The following is a 21809-nucleotide window of genomic DNA, read 5'->3' as shown; positions in this document are numbered from 1 at the left end:
TGATGAAATTCAGATTTGTATGAAAGTAATGAAGTGCTGTAGTCAATGACAAGTCAAACAAAATAGGTGTCTTCTAAATATGCAAATTGTTTATTGTTTTGTTTGTTTGATTGACTGTTCAAAGACATGTTCATAATTCATTCTACATTTTCAAAAGCACCACCTCCGAAATATCGGGGCAACTTTCGAGGCAATCAGCTGTACAGTAAAAAGAAATGAATTTCTAATGTGAAACAAGTGTTGCTGCTAAATATGCAAATTATTTATTTGTTTATTGTTTATCTGTTTACCTTCACTGTGAAGTGGTATACAATTGGAACTCACTGACATTATCCTTTATCACCCATGAATATATCCAGAAAATTTTATAAAGATTGGCCAAGTAAAACAATTTTTACAGCAAAAGAAAATTTTCACCCATTTTTGACCAAAAATTGATGTTTTTAACCCATTTTGCTCTCAATTGCCTTGGTTTTGACCAAATGATATGTCATAATGACAAGTGTAGTACCTGTACATGCCAATTCAACGTGTATTTCCATGGCAAGGCTGAACAATCATGTTGTACTGATGCTTTGAATTTCTAATGTGAAACGTGTTGCTGCTAAATATGCAAATTATTTGTTTGTTTATTGTTTATCTGTTTACCTTCCCTGTGAAGCGGTATACAATTTGAACTTTTTGACATGAGCTTTTATCTTTCACTAACATACACAGAAAATTTTGAAAAGATTAGTCCAGTAGAACAATTTTTACAGCGAAAAGAAAATTTTCACCCATTTTTGACCAAAAATTGATGTTTTTTAGCCCATTTTACCTGCCAACGTCCTGGCTTTTGAACAGTCTGTGTGTCATAATGTCATGTGTCATATCTATACACACCATTTCATGATTTATTTCTTTGGCAAACTGAAAAATAATGTATATCAGAAGCTCCAAATTGCCCAAGTGTTCTCCAAATTGTGTTTCTCAAATATGCAAATTGTTTGTTTGTTTATTGTTTATTTGTTTACCTTTACTTCGAGTTAACATGCAATTTAGGGTTTTTGTCATAAGCATGCATGTCTGACGAATGTATGTTTGAAAATTTGAAAATGATTAGTGAATTAGTTCAATATTTATGGCAAAAACAACATTTTCACACTTTTTTTACCAAAAATTCATATTTTAGACCCATTTTCAGTAAAATGTATTTGAAATATACTTATTTCAGAGGCTCACATTGATTGCCTAGTATATGTAGATGTCGATTCTTATAGGGTCTATGGTCTGTGAAGCACTGTAAAAAATCTACAGGGGATATAATGAAGCACTGTACATCAGCTTATTTTTAATGAAAAGTTCTTGGCAGGGAGGGTTACTGTACATGAAAGTCTATGGCGTTTAAGGGTTAATGTAATTATTCAGAATATAAAATGGAAAAAAATATTGAATTAGATATATCGAATACTGTGATACAACCATTAACTCAACAAGTCATTTACAATGACATAGTCCCCACTTGTAATAGGAGTATTAGTCTTGATGGGGCAGGAAAATGTGGTCATTAAGAAGTATCACTGGAGTGTATATGTTGAGATCTATGGGCACATAGGTCTATGTCGTTGTTCCCAATTTGAAACACATGAGGCATGTCTAAGTTATGGTTCTAAATCGGGAAAAAAGATCAGACCTCTAGCAGTATTGGCCAGCCAAGAAATGCATATGCGCATTATAAATGAGGTACAAGATGTGACATCTTAAGGTCTAATATCCTATCAAAATTGGAGGGTATAGAACTTGTGGTTACTGAAATATGCATGTATATGTATAATCAAGGTCAAAGGTCATCGAGGTCACATGACATTTTGAAAAAAAAATTATATTGCTAATTAATCCCTATATGCCAAAAATCAGATCTCTAGCTCTATTCGCTTGCCCAGAATTAGATGTGTACATAATTAATGAGGTAAAGCGTGTGTTGTCATAAGGTCTCCCATCCTACTAAATACAAAGGACATAGCACTTGTGGTTACTTATTTATTGACATAAACATATATTTTAGGTAAAGGGTTATCGAGGTCACGTGACATTTTGTCAAAAAAAATTGTATTGCTAAGTTATCCCTATATACCAAAAATCAGACCTCTAGCTCTATTGGCTCGCTCAAAATTAGATATGCGCATAATTAATGAGGTACAGTATGTGGCGTCATAAGGTGTCCCATCATACCATACATGAAGGCTGTAGCACTTGTGGTTACTGAGTTATGGACAAATTTGTATATTTGAGGTCAAAGGTCACCGAGGTCACGTGACATTTTGTCAAAAAAATTGTTTTGCTAAGTTATCCCTATATACCAAAAATCAGACCTCTAGCTCTATTGGCTCGCTCAAAATTAGATATGCGCATAATTAATGAGGTACATATGTGGCGTCATAAGGTGTCCCATCATACATACATGAAGGTAGTCTCGCATGCCAGACCTCGAACTGCGTGCGCCACGAGCGGTGAAGCCGCGAACTGCGAGTAACCGCTGGTTACGAGGTCTGGCAAGAACCAACTGCTTCAGGAATGTGATGACGTCAAAAGTGGGCTGTCTTTCCTATGCTAATAAGTATAACTTTGGACCACGCGCTGCGTACAGACGGCCATAACGCATTTTCACTGTACTTGTCCACTACTTTCACATATCTGCGCCGAAAAAACACTCAAGCAAAAATCAACGGCGAGAATTTATTTGTGAGGCCATTTACCACCAGCTCATCGGCAGTTGAATGGGGCCAAAATCTGAGCTTCGTTTGAGCGGAGCAAAATGAAAAAGCATATTCCACAGAGGATGTCGACGATCAACAAAATGCAACCGTAAGCATTGAAGCAATGCCGAAGCAATCTTAAAATTAGAGATTGGCCATATCTTGTCGGCAAATTCACGGAAACGTCGTCTCCTTCCAGATAATCTGTCATGGCTACCTCCTGCTTCGGTTTCAGGCTGTCCATCACCACTTTCTTCGACGGCATAGATCATTTTTGCAGATTTTTTTCATCATGGCTACTGGGGATAGCGTAACCGTGATTTCATGAAGCCGTACTGTCTGTGGTCAACGTAAGGCAGTTTACTTCGATTGAAACATTCTGGATGAATGACACAATCATTCAGTCAAATTCAAAAGGCTATTTTTAGACGCTCCACCTACATTCATGAATAAACAACAGATTTACTCTTTCATCCAGCCGATTTTCGAAGCATTTAATTGGACAGTATATATAGCGCGTCGGTTCTAGCCAGACCTCGTAACCTGCGGTTACTCGCTGCTCGCAGCTTCGCCGCTCGCGCCGCACGCAGGTTTCGAGGTCTGGCATGCGAGACTAACATGAAGGCTGTAGCACTTGTGGTTACTGAGTTATGGACAAATATGTATATTTGAGGTCAAAGGTCACCGAGGTCACGTGACATTTTGTCAAAAAAATTGTTTTGCTAAGTTATCCCTATATACCAAAAATCAGACCTCTAGCTCTATTGGCTCGCTCAAAATTAGATATGCACATAATTAATGAGGTATAATATGTGGCGTCATAAGGTGTCCCATCATACCATACATGAAGGCTGTAGCACTTGTGGTTACTGAGTTATGGACAAATATGTATATTTGAGGTCAAAGGTCACCGAGGTCACGTGACATTTTGTCAAAAAAATTGTTTTGCTAAGTTATCCCTATATACCAAAAATCAGACCTCTAGCTCTATTGGCTCGCTCAAAATTAGATATGTGCATAATTAATGAGGTACAATATGTGGCGTCATAAGCTGTCCCATCATACCATATATGAAGGGTGTTAGCACTTGTGGTTACTGAGTTATGGACAAATATGTATATTTGAGATCAAAGGTCATCAAGGTCACATGACATTTTGTCAAAATATCCGAGATATCTGCGTGAACGGATGGACTCACGGATGGACGAACAGACGGACATGACCCAATCTATAAGCTCACTGGACTTCATCCGTGGGGACTAAAATTGTGTCACTGCATCCTTTTTGCAATATGAATACGATGAGAAACTAAATTTTTATTTTTCGTGGCCTTATACATGGGAGTCTATGGAGATCTGCCTTATACATGGGAGTCTATGGACGTGTAAACTAAAAATATGCAAATTTCACCACGATTTGCCCAAATTTGGGAAAGGTCACTCCTATGCACTTCCATACCAAGTTTCAAATCAATCGACTTGTGGTTTCAGAGCAGGAGATTTTTTGACCAAAAATGGGAGAAAATTACAAAAAAATTCATGAAAAATAGCAAGTCCAAGATACTGACCCAAGATGTGCACAATCATTTCATGTCAGCCCAAAGTACTTACATGCTAATTTTTCATGTAATCTGCTCAGTGGTTATTGAGTTTTTTCAATTTTGACTGTTTTTTACATTTTTTCACTTAATTTGCATATTTTTGGCAATGACAACTTCATTTGAACAAAATCTCATCTACAGCCCATCATGCATGTACACACCAAATATCAAGATGAAATGTACAGCGGTTTTGGAGTTTTTGATGTTGACGGACAGACATTTCCCCAGCCTATAAGAATAGCTTCCATTGCCATATATACATATGGCTATGGGAGCTAAAAACAACTATTTTGTTTGGCCATGCAGTTCTTACATTTTGAAGGAGAGGCCTTTTAATTTTGCTAATCATGATTTTTAGCACTTTTTCGAGTGTCAGTCTTTCAAACCATGCAATTTTAGAATGAGGATAATGCAAAATAAAATAGTCATTTATTTCTACATATACTCTTCTTTCAAGTGACATTTTTATCATCAATACCACAATTGAGAATTTTTACCCCAAATATACACCTACTTCATCCTTCAAGTAAACTTCTGCACCGTACTAAACTTTAGAGTCTCTGCTTTTTTAAAATACCCCCGGTATACAGTATAAGGTGGTTAATCCTGTTTATCCTTGATGAGAAATCTTGCTTTAAAAAACTGTTGGCAACATGCAGCTCCACCTTAAAGCTGATAAAATTCAAATAGCTGATGGCAGCAATGACAAAGAATAGCTCTGCCTCAGCAGTACAATGTAACAATTATGTGACTGTCAATAGCAAATCAATCCACTCAAAATAGATGCTCAAAACTAACAGAATGATGAACAATTCATTCACAAATATTACAGTTGAGAATTCTACATAGACACTATCCATTCTATTTCAGTAATAGACGTAGATGTCAAAGAATACACTTCAGTGAACAACAGCGACAGAAAGTTATCAACCTACTCAAGGCTGCCATGTTACATATATGTGTCACCTCTCTGCCATGTGAGGGGCATCTTTCAATGATGTCACTAGTCTGTGATATTCAAGTTGCTGGTATAATTACAAAGCAAAACAGACTGCTGTGCTCATTATAGTATATAACCTTGGTCACACAAAGTATTAGTATGAGCTATCAAATACAATAAATTTTGATCAGATTCAGGTTTGAAATTATAACTACGTGCACTAATTGTGCTTTTTCTTCACTATCACCTTCTTTGGAATACATGTAAATAAGGTGTGCTTCCTTAGGTTGCAAGAGCTTTGCAGCAATCTCCTAACATGACCTACACACTTCATGCACTGTTAAACTGGAAGAATGATTACTCAATGAATTTCTTTGCTCTTGATCTCCCAGGCATTAGCCCTCTAGCTTCTGCAGGTCTTGACCCTCACAAAGCTCACACATTACTAAATTGATCAATTTTAGCTACATCAACTGTCAAACATACCTTTTGCTTGAAAGGCCATCTCAGCAACGCATCAAAGGGACCCTTCATGATAACGAAAAACAAAGAGATGTGGTTTCCTTTCCCCATACCATCACCATTCAGATAGATCCTGGCACACATCTTGTAACCATGGCGACTTGTGAAGAAGCAAGGGGAGTAGACAGATGTGGTTCTTCCAGAGAGTGCATCTTGTTGTTTCTTGGTGAAGTCTGTGATCTTCCAGACAAGAATACCATCGTATGACACTTTCTCCAATGCTTGGATACGCAGATCCTGTTCTGCCAAGGCTACATCCTTCAGTGCTATGATTCGGTCTTGGGCTCTGATCTTTCTCTGCAATGACTCAATCAGTTCCTTGTCCTCCCGTCTCTTTCTCTCCATCTCCCTCATGGAATGTGCATCTCTCTCCGTCTGCTGGTTCAGTACGGCAATGACACCCTCATGAGTAGAAACCTTGGTGTTCAAGATGGCCATCTTGTTCTTTAATTCTTCCACTAAAGTTGATTGTTGATTGATGATTGGCTCAAACTGACTCCCTACGACTGGTGATGCATCTTGGGATTGATTCTGTGATATTACAAATGTCACTTTATTCTCTAGGTCTTTAAGCTGCTTTTCAAGTACTTCAAGCTTGCTTTGCTGTTCTGCTGTTTTCCTGCTCATTTCTGGAAGGTCAAGTTCCTGTGTGATTCTTCTATTCTCCCAGACATATCGGATATTTGGTAGAACAGCAGATCCAGATGCTGAAGTTGGATTTCTCCATGTGTTGGCTTGGGTTTTCTTCTTCCACCTGTGAAACAATAAAGGAAAAGTATAATTTGCTCTATTGACAAAGGAAGCAAAGGGAAGCATTATAAGTACTACTAAACTGAAATTGTACTGTGCATGAGCTGAATTGTCCAAACAAATGAGAATAATATGTTGCTTGGTTGCTTAAGGAACTCTGCATGAGCAGATCAAATTGAGAAATCCAAAGTAATTATTTTTCTGCCAATTACTGGTAATGACATACAGCATCAAATACAGTATTTCCAGGTTAGGTCCCATGAGTTCAACATTTTTGAAATCAACAATTGAAACATATTCTAATGTATCCAGTTTACATACCAATTCTATGTATCCAGTTTACATACCAATGAATAACAACTGACCTGAGTTCTCAGGCAGTGCTGAATTTTTATCAAAATGCACATAGTTGTAGTGTGCTCAAGTTTATTTTTAACCCTTTTCCTGCCAAGTCCATATTTCACCACCAGGTCAAGATGGTTAAAATTAATGAAACACAACGTATTCCATATGATGTATTTTAACATAATACTGTACATTTGAAGGCTGTTGAAAACATAATACTGTAAAGTTGATTTTTTTTTGACAAAGATGCTATAACATACCAAGCCAAGTGGGTGAAAATACGTCATGTTCTGGCTCAATACCGCTTTTTACTGACTGGCTGATGGGGAAGGGATACAGTTATTACTGTCTGGCAGGAAAGGGTTAAGGGGAAGTTCATCAAGGCTGATTTTTACATATCTGCTAGCTTTTGGGACGCTTATTCTGGAAAAGCTGTTTTAACCATCAGTGTTTGCGTTTACGCCAAAAAATGTGTATTTATGCATTGAAAATTGACTCTCTACGCATTTTTTCATTGTTATGCGTTTTCTATACGCAAAGGAAAACAGTAAAATGGTTCCGAAAGCACTCCCCGCGACTGAGCTCTTGTGACAACCAGACGAGATGAGTGCCCGCTTGACATTAAATTTGTTGCAACATTTCTGTCAATCACTAATTTTGTGTGGAAAGTTTCGGATTCTCTGGGCGTTGTCTGAAACATCGGCATCATAGTTCAAAGGCATGTTATCATGTCAGCTGTGCCTATGAACTACGTTGCTAATTTTCAGGCGAGCGATAGTTTCTGAAACTGATGACACAAAGTGAGTGACTGACAGAAATGTTGCAACAAATTAAATGCCAACCGTGCATGATCATAGCATCTCGCTGTTCCCAAATTTGATCAAGCACACATGCAGCGTGGCGTCGCAAACAACTCTATTTTCTTTCAACTTTGCTCCACAAGTCCATGAAACAAATGATTCAGAGGGTCAATCAAAAGACACTACCGGGCAACCCAACATGGAGAACAGAGAAAGGCAGTGAAATTGAACCCATGTCGGTATCCATGACGTTAAATTGTCCTGTTGTCGCCGATACAACAACATGCAAAAGGTAAAGCCGTGAGCTGCAATGATGATGCACCGGTTACCAAAAAATCCCGTCCACAACCGCTCACAGGCTACCCTGCAAGAGCAGTGGGGGACTGAATATCCATGGTTACGTTTTGATGTATAGCTAAATAAATGTATAAATTCTGACACTGCTAGTGCCTGGATTAGCTGCAATAACTCTAACCTTTGGGTTAAATTGCCCAATGTGTTTGACGGTCACATGTATACCCTTCGCTGCTATGTTTCAGCATGTTTGAAACACAGCCCATTGTTCAAGTTGTTCGTTGAACTGTTTTCATAAAATAATGTTACATGTACATCATACAATCTGAATAAGTAGTGTAGATTTATTGAATGGCTCATCGTATTTTGTAGTCAGTTTTTCCATCAATCGAGTGCGGAAGTGAAATTACGCATGCAAATACAGCCATTACGCAATTTTAGTAGACTAATGCATATGCCATACGCAAGGAGAAAAAAGTTACCGCAAACACAGACCATTTATAACGTGCGTGATTTTATACAAAATCTGATACATATAGTGGTGGAAGTTACATTTTGGGCTTCATAAACTTAATATATTGCATCATGGGAAAAGCAACAAGGTTGGCGCTTTCATCACATGATATGGCAGGGACCATCTTCTGATGGTATATGGCATTGTCATTCACCTTCACACCAGGCCGTGAATATTTGCATAACTATTGTTTATGTTATGCAAATATGCAAGCCTGGCGTGAATGTAAGTGAGTGAACCCAGACCCATAGTGACCCAAAAGCTAGCACATATGTAAAAATCAGCCTTGGTGAACTTCCCCTCCAATAGCCTACATTGGGTGGAGCAAAGATTTACTGTACTTTGTTTCAAATAAATGCTTTTCATGTTCAAAATTACGAAAATTCAGTATTTCTCCCCATTTCCCTTCAATATCTAATCACACAATTACACCATGTGAACTTTTAGGGGCCAAAAAAATTATACCACTGTTTGTGGTGAAAACATGCCAATTACAAGTATGAAATAGGTTTGAAAATACAGCTCAGATCTAAAATATGGGGAAGTGAAGTCTCTTACCATTGCTTTACAGCCAACAATCTGGTACATACAGGGACCAACTTTCTTCTCGCAATCACCTGTTTCAGGATCTATGTGCTCCGCAAACTGGAAAATGATGCAAGATTTTTTGCAAATATATTTTGAAACAACAGAGTTTTTGAAATTATTGGGGCTTTTAATATCAAAATCAACTATTGATCTGCAAATGCCATGAGTTGCACTTCACTCTATGATAAAATATCGGCGGAACACTATACAAGTGTAAATCCTCAATTGCATAAAAAATTAGCAATGTATCGGTACTGTACATCCTATTAAAGAACACTTGGCCACACCAGTATGGGTTATACCTGTCACAATGAATAAATACAAGCACACCCCCTAAGATGATGCTCATTTACGGCTGCTTACCATTGGCCAAGTATTCTCCAGTCTTGCATAGGTTGTTGAAACATAGACCCTCGAAAAAACCTCAAGGGTCTATGGTTGAAACAACGACTGAACACTGAGATACATTAAGGCAACTATACGGTATGCTTGAATATACATACTGTTTTTTGTCACTACAGAAAGTTACAATCTGACCTATAACTACATGTGACATTTTTTGCATGGCAATTTGTCTCATTATTGTATAATAATCAGTTGAACAATACAAAAATTGGTATGTTTTTGTTGTTCTCTGTGTATCAGTGTTTGGTACTGCCACAGCAATGCATTGTGGGATGACTGGGAAAGGTCTATTAGGCATACTGAAAGAGATCTCATTGTCTAACAATAACAAAGACATTTGCTGCTTCTGGCTTGACTTTTGGCCATTTCTTTTGGCCATTTCTTACTACAATTAATTATTCATCTTCCAAAGTTGCATGGTGTTTTTTAAGTTTGAATATATGATTATAAGCAGAAAGCATATTCATGATGAAAACTTCAAAAGTATTGACATTGACATAAGAAAACCAAACTATCAGCGGGGCTTTGTGCATGGCGTGCTGACTTGAGCTATTCTTGGTAAGTTTTTAACCAGTAATGCCCCTTTAAGGGGCGCAACTTTAAGGGTATACAGTCACCTGTAATCTAAATATGCCCACTTACGGTCAAAGGGGCGTTACTTGGTATTCAAAATCCCCATATGAGGGCGCTGTTTTTAAAAAGCGACCACCCGCTTAAAATCTGTGATTGGTTAGATTTTCTCTTTCCATGGTAACTGTGGCAAAATTGGAACAGGTGACAGTATACTTTTAAGGGGGCGCTGCACCGGGCAGTGTACTTTGCTCAAAAATCACTTTTTTGCAAACATTACTTCAATTTTCATTAATTTTTCAACCAAAGATTAAAATATTGGTAAGGTTCACCTTTTAGCTTGTCAAGCAGTTGAAATTTACTTGACAAAGAACTTCTGTTAATTTATGCAAATGTGTGCAAATCACCCAATTTCCTGGCTTCTCTTTTCTCCCAATTTCAAGATTTCCAAAGAATTTAACTCCACTCTGGCTGGGTCAAATTTTCTGAAATTTTCACATTATGTTCTTTAAATGCTATATAACAAAATGACTATTTTGTTTGGCAATGAAGTTCTTACATTTTGAATAAGAGGCATTTTAATTTTGCTAATCATGTTTTTAATCACTTTTTTGAGTGTCAGTCTTTCAACCCATGCCATTTTAGAATGAGAATAGATAATGCAAAATAAAATAGTCGTTCTTTTCTACATATACTCTTCTTTCAAGTGAAATATTATATTTCAGAAAATAGTGCAAAGTTTCTGACTTAAATTAATTTTATCACTAATACCAAAGTTGAGGTTTTTTTACTTTGAGTAAACTATTGGTACATGCTAAACTTCAGATTCTCTGCTTTTTGTATAGGATAAAGCCCGAGTACGAGGACTCTTCTGGCATATAAAGTCCAACCCAACGATAAAATGTCGAGGCCGCAGGCCTGCGGCCGAGACATTTTATCGTAGGGTTGGACTTTATATACCAGAAGAGCCCGAATACGAGGGTTTTATCCGACTTAAAAACTATCGCTCCTAACTGATATATTTTTGTTTTCAATGTGTTTACGGTCAACCGTCCCCTTTATCAATATAACATTTTTAGGATATGAATTAAAACTTTTCTGTGAAATAGCCTTCCAATGTAATGGAACATCCTATAAACACCCTAGGGCACATTATATAAATGCCCTAGGGCACAGCAGATTTTGTGTTGCAGCTGGTTTCCGCTGTGTTACCAAATTTGAATATTAAAACGTACCAGATGTCTACAGAATATGACATGTTCACTTTGATCGGACAGTACTTTACTACGGCGCTGTCATTCGTTTCTGGAATTGGGTGACCAAGGCTTTATGAGTAAAAAATAGTGTCAATGACACTGTCCTCCCATTTTACAGAGATACTAACTACTAGTTACACACATGACATTGCATTCTTACAGGTTGATTACTAAGAAAACTCCATTGCAAGTCCAAATTAATCTTATATCCCAGCAATATGAAATGCTCCATCTCATAATGACTTTGACACATCTGACAGAAAACAACCCTAGGATCAAGACTATCATGTTGTACAGCAATCCAACAAATACTTTAGGAAAAAACGATTTTTTGACAAAAATGGGAAAAATTGCCCCAAAAATACAAATATGAAAATTTCACCACAATTTGAACAAATCTGACAAAGACCAACCCTAGGATCATACATACAGGTTTTCAAGGCAAGAGGATGAGCACTTTCAGAAAAAAGATTTTTGGACAAAAAAACGGGAAAATCGCCCAAAATACAACTTTCAAAATTTCACCACAATTTGAAGAAATGTAACTTAAGTCACTATAAACAGCCTGCATACCAAGTTTCAACCAAATCTGGCCAGTGGTTACAGGTTTTAGCAATTTGCAGGATTTTTCCTTCTTTTTGCCCTCATTTGCATCTTTTTTACTTTGACATGTTCACTTCAACAAATTCACATCTCCACCCCTGGGTGCACCTTTCCACCAAATTCTAAGATGGTAGGTGCTGCGGTTTAGGAGGTTTCAATGTGGACGGACATACCTCCGCACATACTAACTAACATACATACAACTTTAGTATAATTAATTTCCACACCTCATCAGTAATATTCCACTCTCACCTGCTTATGGGGTATACATTTCCCAGCTTATACGATATGCAAGAGCATGCAGTTCATATGGTGATTTTGTAGAGAGACATGGCCATCTCTCTTTCAAACTGTTAAATCAAGGTTACACCAGAGCAAGACTTGTCTCTACATTCAAACGCTTTTTTGGCAGGTATCGCAAGCTGGTAGATAAATACAATATCTCTCTTCGACAAATGATCACTGATGGCATCGGTGACATTTGGCCTTAGTTAGTGACCACTACCTATCTGACTTACAGATTGATATATGGCGGGTGCCACATGTGGGGCAGGATGCGCTTACTATTTTCGAAACACCTGACATCACTTCTTGGTCTTTTGGCCAGAGGTCCATATATCTTTCTTTCATGAATTTGACTTTGTTTGTACCGTCTATTTACTGTCTGTTCTGTGCTGTTTTGTGTCTATGTTTACAACTATTGTCTTACAAATTTTGACCTAGTGTGTTATTGGATTATGGTTGGTATGATTGCGATTATTTTACTACGACCAGGTCGATGCTCCTGCTGGTGGACATATTGTCCCCGAGGGCATCATCCACCTGGTACTTGTACATGATAATGAAGGACTGTATAAGAGATATATTCATACCGGCTGGGACGTCGCCCGGGTTAACAAGGTCCCGACCAGCTACACGGGGCACAGTAGCTCAAAATCCGTGTGTCCCTCGGATTATCCTTCGGGATGTTACTAAGACATCATACGTGCAATCAGAGGGCAATTTTTATCACAGAAATGGAGAAAGCTACCAGACAATTAAACCATGCAAATTGCTACTGACAGACTGTTTAAAGTCATCTCCAGCTTGTGATTATACAGGTTCTATCACAAAGTGTGGTATTAAAAACTGCAAAACCTGTAGTATGCTCATCACTACAGAACAGTTCAGTAGTAGTTTGACAGGTGAAGACCTATTCTACCAAATGTCTGGAACCTCTGAATTGCACAACAAAAAACGTAATCTATGGAATTGAGTGTTCATTGTGCGGGCTCATTTATGTTGGTGAAACAGGAAACAGCTTACGATCTAGAATGAACGGACATCGCAGTGGAGTGAATCGATCTTTGGATGTGCAACTTTATAAGCATTTTAACCAGGACGATCACTCCACTTTGTCTATGCGTGTCCGTATTCTTGAAAAAATATACCATCCAACCAACAGCCCCACACTTAGTTCACCATTCCGTAGACAGAGAGAATACCACTGGATTAGACAGTTAGGTACCGCAATGCCTTATGGTTGTAATGACAACATCAAAGATATAGGCAATCTCTCAAGTCCTGGTTGTTCAGAAGTGAATGTGATGGGCCTATTTGAGTCTTCTGTCCGTAGAAGACGTAGTCATGGACATAGGCGTTACCATCGGCCTAAATTGGATACATCAGCTACATCCAATTGCCATGACAAATTTCATGAACTGCTTCTTTTATTGCAGAAGCCTTTAGGTCTCCATCACATTCGTACTTCATTATTTGCTCTTTCCATCAAGGACTTGAGAAGGTTGCATGTCTATGCATTGGGATTGTCTTTGACAGATCCGAACAAACAACCGTACAGACTGGTTAGTATTATTGCTGACATTGCACTATACAGACTATACAAGCCTGTTCGTGCTGAACCTATGACTGATGATCATCGTCATTTCATACATCTTCCATTTACTAACAAAGGAATTGATGCCATTAATATCAGCAATATACTACACAACAAAAAGGTTACATCAACTATACCTGTATACTTTAAGAACCAGTCTGTACCTATTCTGTCATATCAATACACCAAGACAATCTCCAATAAAATATTCAATTACAATAAGGCATTGCGGCACTTAAAAATTGATGAATTCCTTCAAACACCAGCATCCTGTGACTGCTCTACATCTCCCTTCAAATATACTCCAGTTGCCATGTCATCACTGGTGATCTGAACTTGGTTGAACATCACCACCTTCGTAAGATATTATCTTGTGGACCCAAGTTCAGAGAACCTCGCAGGATCAACTGGAACCATAATTTTAAGATCATTATGGACTCAGTTGAAGATTATGCCAGGAAATGGGCTAAAAGGGAGGATGTAGAGTTGGACACACTGTCAGAATGGGTCAAATCTGTGAGGAAAATAGTGCGTGGCCGTATTGGTCGACTAAGATCACATGTTTGCAGAAGACCCTATTCTGTAGTGTTGAATGATATCCATGACAAATATGTTGTCGTCCCTGCTGATAAAGCTGCCAATACATTGTATTTGTCTGTAAGAAGTATTATTTTGAATGTCTTATAGACGAACTTGGTGTAACTAAGACCTCAACCAACTCCACTTACAGACAATCAATGTTCAACAAATCTGAAATTTTGGCAAACCATAAGTCATTCATGGATAATTTTAATATTACAACAAAGGATGACCATAATAAGTTGCCTAGCTTATACTGGATACCAAAGCTCCACAAAACACCTTACAAAGCTAGGTTTATCGCAGGATCTTCAAAATGTTCAACAACAGAGTTATCGAAGATACTGACTTCTGTTCTTTGTACTGTTAAATGGGGACTTCAATCATACTGTGATGTTGTCTTTTCTCGGAGTGGTATAAATCAAATGTGGATATTAAAAAATTCGAAGGAACTCTTGGAAAATTTGAAATCAAGATCTGTTTCAAAAATAACATCTATTAAAACTTTCGATTTTTCCACATTGTATACCACAATACCACATGATAAATTGAAAGAACGCTTGAAAAACATCATCAACCAAGCATTTTTCTACAAAAACGGTTCACGCCGTTACAAATATGTGGTATTAGGGTATAATTCTACATATTTTGTTAAAAATACAACTAACGCTAAAGTGTTTTTATACCGAGAAAGACATTATCAGTATGCTTGATTTCCTCATTGACAACATATTGTTGAATTTGGAGGACACATTTTCCAACAGTGTATAGGAATTCCCATGGGCACTAATGTGCTCCCTTACTTGCCGACTTATTTCTGTTCTCATACGAGGCAGAATTTATCCAGAACCTTATCAAGCAGAAAAAGGTCTCTGTAGCTCGTACTTTCAACCTAACATTTAGATACATAGACGATGTTATTTCATTGAATAACTCTGAATTCAGTAAATATCTCGCTATGATTTATCCTCCAGAATTGGAGATTAAAGAAACTACAGAAACGGCCTCTTCTGCTTCATATCTGGACATTTTAGTTGAATTTGACTCCAATGGTCACCTTTCTACCAGGCTATATGACAAGAGAGATGATTTCAACTTTAGTATAATTAATTTTCCACACCTCATCAGTAATATTCCACTCTCACCTGCTTATGGGGTATACATTTCCCAGCTTATACGATATGCAAGAGCATGCAGTTCATATGGTGATTTTGTAGAGAGACATGGCCATCTCTCTTTCAAACTGTTAAATCAAGGTTACACCAGAGCAAGACTTGTCTCTACATTCAAACGCTTTTTTGGCAGGTATCGCAAGCTGGTAGATAAATACAATATCTCTCTTCGACAAATGATCACTGATGGCATCGGTGACATTGGGCCTTAGTTAGTGACCACTACCTATCTGACCTACAGATTGATATATGGCGGGTGCCACATGTGGGGCAGGATGCGCTTACTATTTTCGAAACACCTGACATCACTTCTGGTCTTTTGGCCAGAGGTCCATATATCTTTCTTTCATGAATTTGACTTTGTTTGTACCGTCTATTTACTGTCTGTTCTGTGCTGTTTTGTGTCTATGTTTACAACTATTGTCTTACAAATTTTGACCTAGTGTTATTGGATTATGGATTGGTATGATTGCGATATTATACATACAGACAGACATGCATACATTTATTTTTACAGCTTTTAACCTCCAATAGCCGACCAACTTGTCAATATCAGCTTGTTCAACTTGATACTACTGCTTATAATAATATAAACGAGAGTTAATTACATTCTAATTAAAGTAAACAAGACTTGCTTATCAAGATTTGCGTCATAAAAAAACAGCATATCTGTCAGCGAGGTTATAAAGAATCTTCAACTGGCATTTTTATCAGTATTTTCATCCTATTAACTAAGCACATTTTAACTTTCAAATTAACATTGCAAGTAAGTTCTGTTGAATAAGTTGAGCCTGTAGGTACTCAGAGAAAGCACACTGAAGAGACAAATGTTTGCAACTTAAGAAGTTCAAGGTCATCAAAAGCATTATAGGGAATCATGTAACACTTTCACAGCACTGTTTACACAAATTGCATAATTGCTATAAATAGCACATGAGGAATCTTACAGCCCAGCTTTACCATAAAAACCCTATCACTTTGACCACTCTTTTAATTGACCACTCTATTTTTTTCCTCAAAAAGTAATTTTATTTTATCCTTACCAAGTCAACCATAAATGGAAATTGGAACTTTCTCTATCTCTATTTTTTGACCAACCTATCATGACAAACTATTATAAGCAATTTCTTTTAGATAACATACAGAGCACAATATATGGCGATTCAGAATATGTCAAAGTAGAGATTCAAGAAAGTTGCTCTTACATGTTTTAATCCTCCAAGGTGGTAAGCATTTCACTATGAACTGTCAAAAATATGAACTTTCTAATAATTCTACACTAAAATTATTGTGGCTTTGTTTATTTCATAATTAATTCAATTATTTGAAATCATATTATTATTTTTTCTGGGTGAATTGATAGGGTTTATACAGTACAAGAGTTACATACAATGTAAGTCAAATTCAGTTAAAACATCAATTACCGTCTAACATTGCATCATTCCTATAAATAACACCTCAGCCTGGAACAGCACAATCATAATCTGCTCATTCACACAGGCAGTACTTGACTTTGAATGAATGACCTACTACATTTCACCTATGTACCAAATTTGAAAGCATGGCAAAAAGTACCACAAAATTTGCAAATTTCAGCATGAGTTCACAGAGTCATCTTCAGGTCACTCCTAGGAACCTGCATACCCAATTAGAAAGTAATGGCATACACAGTTTCAACGAAGATTTTTTTTAACCAAAAATGGCAAAAATGCCAAAAATACAAATATGCAAATTTTGCCATAATTTTGATGAATTCTATTTTGAGTTATCACAAGGCACCTGCACGCCAAATTTCAGCAAACAGACCATTGCTTTCAGAGGAAACAATTTTTTACTGAAATGGCAAAAAAAAAAAAAAATAGAGAAAAAAATTCATTAAAAATAGAAAGCAGCCAATATTGACACCAAATCTACATGTTTCTTTGAGTAGGGCCCAAGGTACCTAAAAACCAAATATGACAATGATCAGAAGAGTAGTTCCTGAATTATTGATTTTTGACCATTTTCGCCCTTTTTTCTACCTCATTTGCATATACATGAGACTAAAAAGTTCATTTTAAACAACGGCACATCTACATCATATATGGCATCACTACACCAAAAATCAGCTTTATACGTGCAGCAGTTTCGGAGTTTTGCGTTGGACGGACAGACATCCATACAAACATACATACATACATACATACAGACAGACATCTCACATACAGACTTTTTTCAACCATATAACCTCCCAATTGCCATATATGTATGGCAAATGGGAGGTAATAAAACACCCTGAATTGAGCACTCTGATTGGTCAATCAACAGTAGATAGTTTTTAAGAAAATATATAGTATGAAGGGGTTTCTTTGTCATCTTTGATGAGAAATATTGCTTTGAAAAAATCTGTGTTGGCAACATGCAGCTCAATCTTAAAGTCTGTTGTAGGTGCTCTGCTCTTGCACGGCAAATCTCATTTGTGCAAAGATTGCCATGTGTTTACTATGTATCTGCCAGAAAATATCACAGTAGAAATAGATGCACAACCATGTGACTACAATTCTCAGAGAGTTATATGTCATATACAAGATACGTGTACATATTGTTTACCAACCTTTTCTCGCAGTATGTTCTTTTTATCACAGAACTCACACGTCAGAGGGTATTTGGGACAGCTATCATGATGAACCTATGAAGAGGAGTGTAATTCATTTGCCGTATAAGATTTAAGTGATATCGACTGTTAACATTTCAGAGTGAAATTCTTTGGGTGCATATAAATTCATGCAGCAGATTTAAATAGCAGGGAAAAGTGATATTCTGGTATTGATGTCAAAACCTGATCCTTATAATTGAATTTTCTCAAGTTTTTAGTTTCAAAATTATACATGATTATAAAAGATTGTATGGGAGTGGAACACCAAGTGATACCAGATCTATACTCTGACATATCTTGACACTTTTTGACCTTAATTTTGATTAATAATATATCAGATATGCATACGGTAGATCCTTCAAATTATATTATAAAGACATTGAAATTCTGGCATAGAATGTCAAAAAAGGTTGCTCTTGCCCTTGCGTTTGTGTCAATTGCACAATATCACGAATGTAGCACGGTTTTTTTCTACGACTCGACCAATCAGCTTGCTATATTTGCACCATTAATATGCTGGTATGATATAATATGCATTATATCATACCAGTATATTGATGGTACAAATGCAGTGATCTGATTGGTCGAGATGCAAAAAGAACCATGGTGTATTCGCGATATACCATGGTCAGCACAAACGTGAGCTCTCTGCAAAGCAATTATCATTTTTTGATGTTCCGTTGTTCCTGTTATGATTTTGAACGGCAGTTCACTTCATATGCACTCGCTGTCGCTCGTGAACATATGTTGTGAACTGGTCAAAATCTTGTGTATACCGTTGCTGGTTGTGCTTTATTGTTTAAATACATCCAGCTGTCTTCACCAAGCTGTATGAATGTATGCTGCCCATGTGTGGGGTGACTGCAATACTACTAGAAGTGACAACCAGAGTATTACCTTCAGCTCCTTCCATACTATATCCTCCTTGCAAAAGTCACATACAATCATTCTCATTTCACACTGGTATTCTAGATGATCAGCTAGGTTACGCCTTTGGAATTGTTCAGTACATCCTGTCTTGATACATCTAATGACTTTAAACTCACACTCAGAGATGTGTTCCTGACAAATAGGAATATCAGTTAAAGAATGTTAAGAGTGTGATTTCTGCTGATGTGCAGCGTTGAATAAGCTCTGTCTCTGATTGGTCCATTGTCATTATTCACAGCAACTTAGGGAGTCTATTGTATTGTTTTAATTATATTGGTGACATTCAGCTACCCAATTGGATAACAGCTTATTCAACACTGCACATTAGCCCTGTGATTTTGGTGTAGGAAAAGACGACCCATCTTTCACAAAGTTAAAATATGACAAAAACAAATTCATTTTGCCACTGGTGTCTGAAGTCTGAAGATAACTGGAAGTGAATGATCTTTCATATGTATAGATAGAAAGGATGCTTCCACATATTTTGATATGCAGACAATATATAATGTTGATATACTGGCAACCAAAAGAACTTATTATTGAGAAGTGTTGCAAACATTTCTGAATTTAGCTCAAAACTACTTTTTGCTAGGATTAATACATCTGCAGAGTGTAACTTAAATTATACCTCATAATCTCTAAACTTTCCGGTCCAATCACAGCCATTGATGATACATCTAACCTCTTGGATTTTAAGTTCACGTTTAATGGCATTGTCAGGGAAAATCTGTAAGAGGCAATGGTTCAATTATTTTACATAATTCAACATGAGGTGTTAAAGAAACACATATTTCTTTTTGTTGTACACCTCAATTGTTCATATATATATAATTCGCAATTTGCAAACCTTTGATTTCCATAGAACTAATATGTTAAATCAATTAAATATGACTCTTTAAAGCATAGACCCTACATGTATGCCTATAAAAATGGCAAAAATTGCCCCAAAAAATCAAAATTGCAGATTTCATCATTTCAATGCATCTAAATAAGATAAGTCTTCAAACCCCTGTACCAATTATCAAAGCTATCAGATGAGTTTTTGAGAGACAAATTTTTTGACCAAAAATGCAAAAATTGCCCAAAAAATATAAAATTGGAGATTTCATCATATGTTGAATAATTATCATGTTTTGATCATCCCTATGAAGCTGTATACCAAATATCAAAGGTATCAGACAAGTGGTTTGGTGTAATAAGTTTTTGACCAAAAATGACAAAAATTGCCTTAAAAATACAAATTTGCATTTTCTGCACAATTTCTACAAATCTTAAATAGGTCATCCCTAGGCCCTGACCTACATCCCAAATATCAAAGCTAATGACCTACAGTTTTGAAGAAGATAATTTTAAAGATTTGTTGACCAAAAATGGCAATAATTACCTTAAAACTACAAACTTGCATATTTCATTACACTTTGAACAAATCTAGGTAAGGTCATCCCAAGGGACCTGTACACCAAATATCAAGGCTGTCTGACCAGCGATTATGAAGATTTTTTATCAAAACAGCTTTTTTGAGCAAATTTGCACATTTTCAACAATATCGAAAAACTAGTAAAGATTGTTTGTCATAATCATATGTTGCATTAACACAACAAATATCAAGTCTGTAAGTGCTGCGGTTCTCCAAATATTTGAATGGCCGGACATCCTCATAAACTGACATATATACATACATAGATTGTACATACAGACTGACGCCGGATGCCGGATGGATACCCATCCCAATAGCTTCTATAGACTATAGTCTATAGTAACTAAAAATGAACATGTGAAACCTCTGGATCAAGTAAGGTCAAACTAGAATTTATCCTCACATGTAAGTATACTTGGACAAATGCAGTAATAGAAATTACAGTACCTGACTCAGTCTTGGTATATGCATGGGCACACAAGAATAAGGGACAATGTCAGTACCAGTAAGCCATCAAGCATCCTTTTGGTATTAGATTCAACATACATAACTGAAATAAGTCTATAAATGCAAGTACTGCGAGTTAAATTGACTCATTCAGTATAATTAATAAACTAAATGATTTGAGAGCCAAAGTAAATTTTAGTCAACTTTATAAAAGTACCCTAGTTAAATTTTTTCCAATTTTTTTGCCAAATTTTTGTAAAAAACTGTAGCCAATGAAATGTGATGTCCATTTGATCCAAAATTATCAAAAAAATTACAGAAAAATTCATGAAAATTGGTAAAATGTTGCACTGAAATTTTGATGGGAAAAATTACAGCAATCAAAGGGTTTAAATATAAAAGGGACATTTATATTGTAGGGGGCCGTGGATAATTAAAGGGGACCGAGCGCTATACATGTAATTGAGACTCAGTATACCGTACATGTATGGTGAAAACAATACATATGGGCTTACTATTATCAATGAACTACATGTAAAATACATTGAATATCTGGGAGGAATGCAGATAGGTTCTATAAATTTGGAAATAGAATTACAGTTTTCTTGCTATTTATTTTTTTCAGCCACACTCTGCATACAGATATTTTACAGAATATTGTGACACTTTTACTTGGCTTCGTTTTGCCACATGCGCAACAACTTCAGGTGTAACCTTCCCAAACCAATAGAAGTAGTACATAAAAATTTGCACTTGCATGATCACAATCGCTCAAGTGAGGGATTATGATGATGAAGTATATGATATTATCAAAAGACAACCCAAATGTGA

General features: G+C 36.6%; 1 protein-coding gene across 5 annotated transcripts in view; it reads right to left on the bottom strand.

Moving 5' to 3' along the window:
• Positions 1-21809, bottom strand: part of LOC139138811 (TNF receptor-associated factor 2-like) — a 92568-nt gene that overhangs the window by 17925 nt on the left and 52834 nt on the right. For 4 of the 5 annotated variants that reach the window (XM_070707349.1, XM_070707350.1, XM_070707347.1 and 1 more), the window contains exons 1-2: positions 9059-9145; positions 5762-6551 (exon numbers count right to left, since the gene is read on the bottom strand). In XM_070707349.1, the coding sequence (XP_070563450.1) occupies positions 5762-6424 (663 nt within the window). In that variant the 5' untranslated portion in view covers positions 6425-6551; positions 9059-9145. Of the gene's footprint in view, positions 1-5761; positions 6552-9058; positions 9146-18142; positions 18218-19081; positions 19247-19742; positions 19842-21809 lie in introns of those variants that run through there. The other variant, XM_070707351.1, reaches the window with a different exon arrangement.

The sequence above is a fragment of the Ptychodera flava genome, chromosome 8 (genome assembly GCF_041260155.1).
Source record: "Ptychodera flava strain L36383 chromosome 8, AS_Pfla_20210202, whole genome shotgun sequence".
NCBI classification, from domain to species: Eukaryota; Metazoa; Hemichordata; class Enteropneusta; family Ptychoderidae; genus Ptychodera; species Ptychodera flava.
The sequence above is the reverse complement of the archived record's forward strand: the minus strand, read 5'-3'. Positions and strand labels throughout refer to the sequence as shown.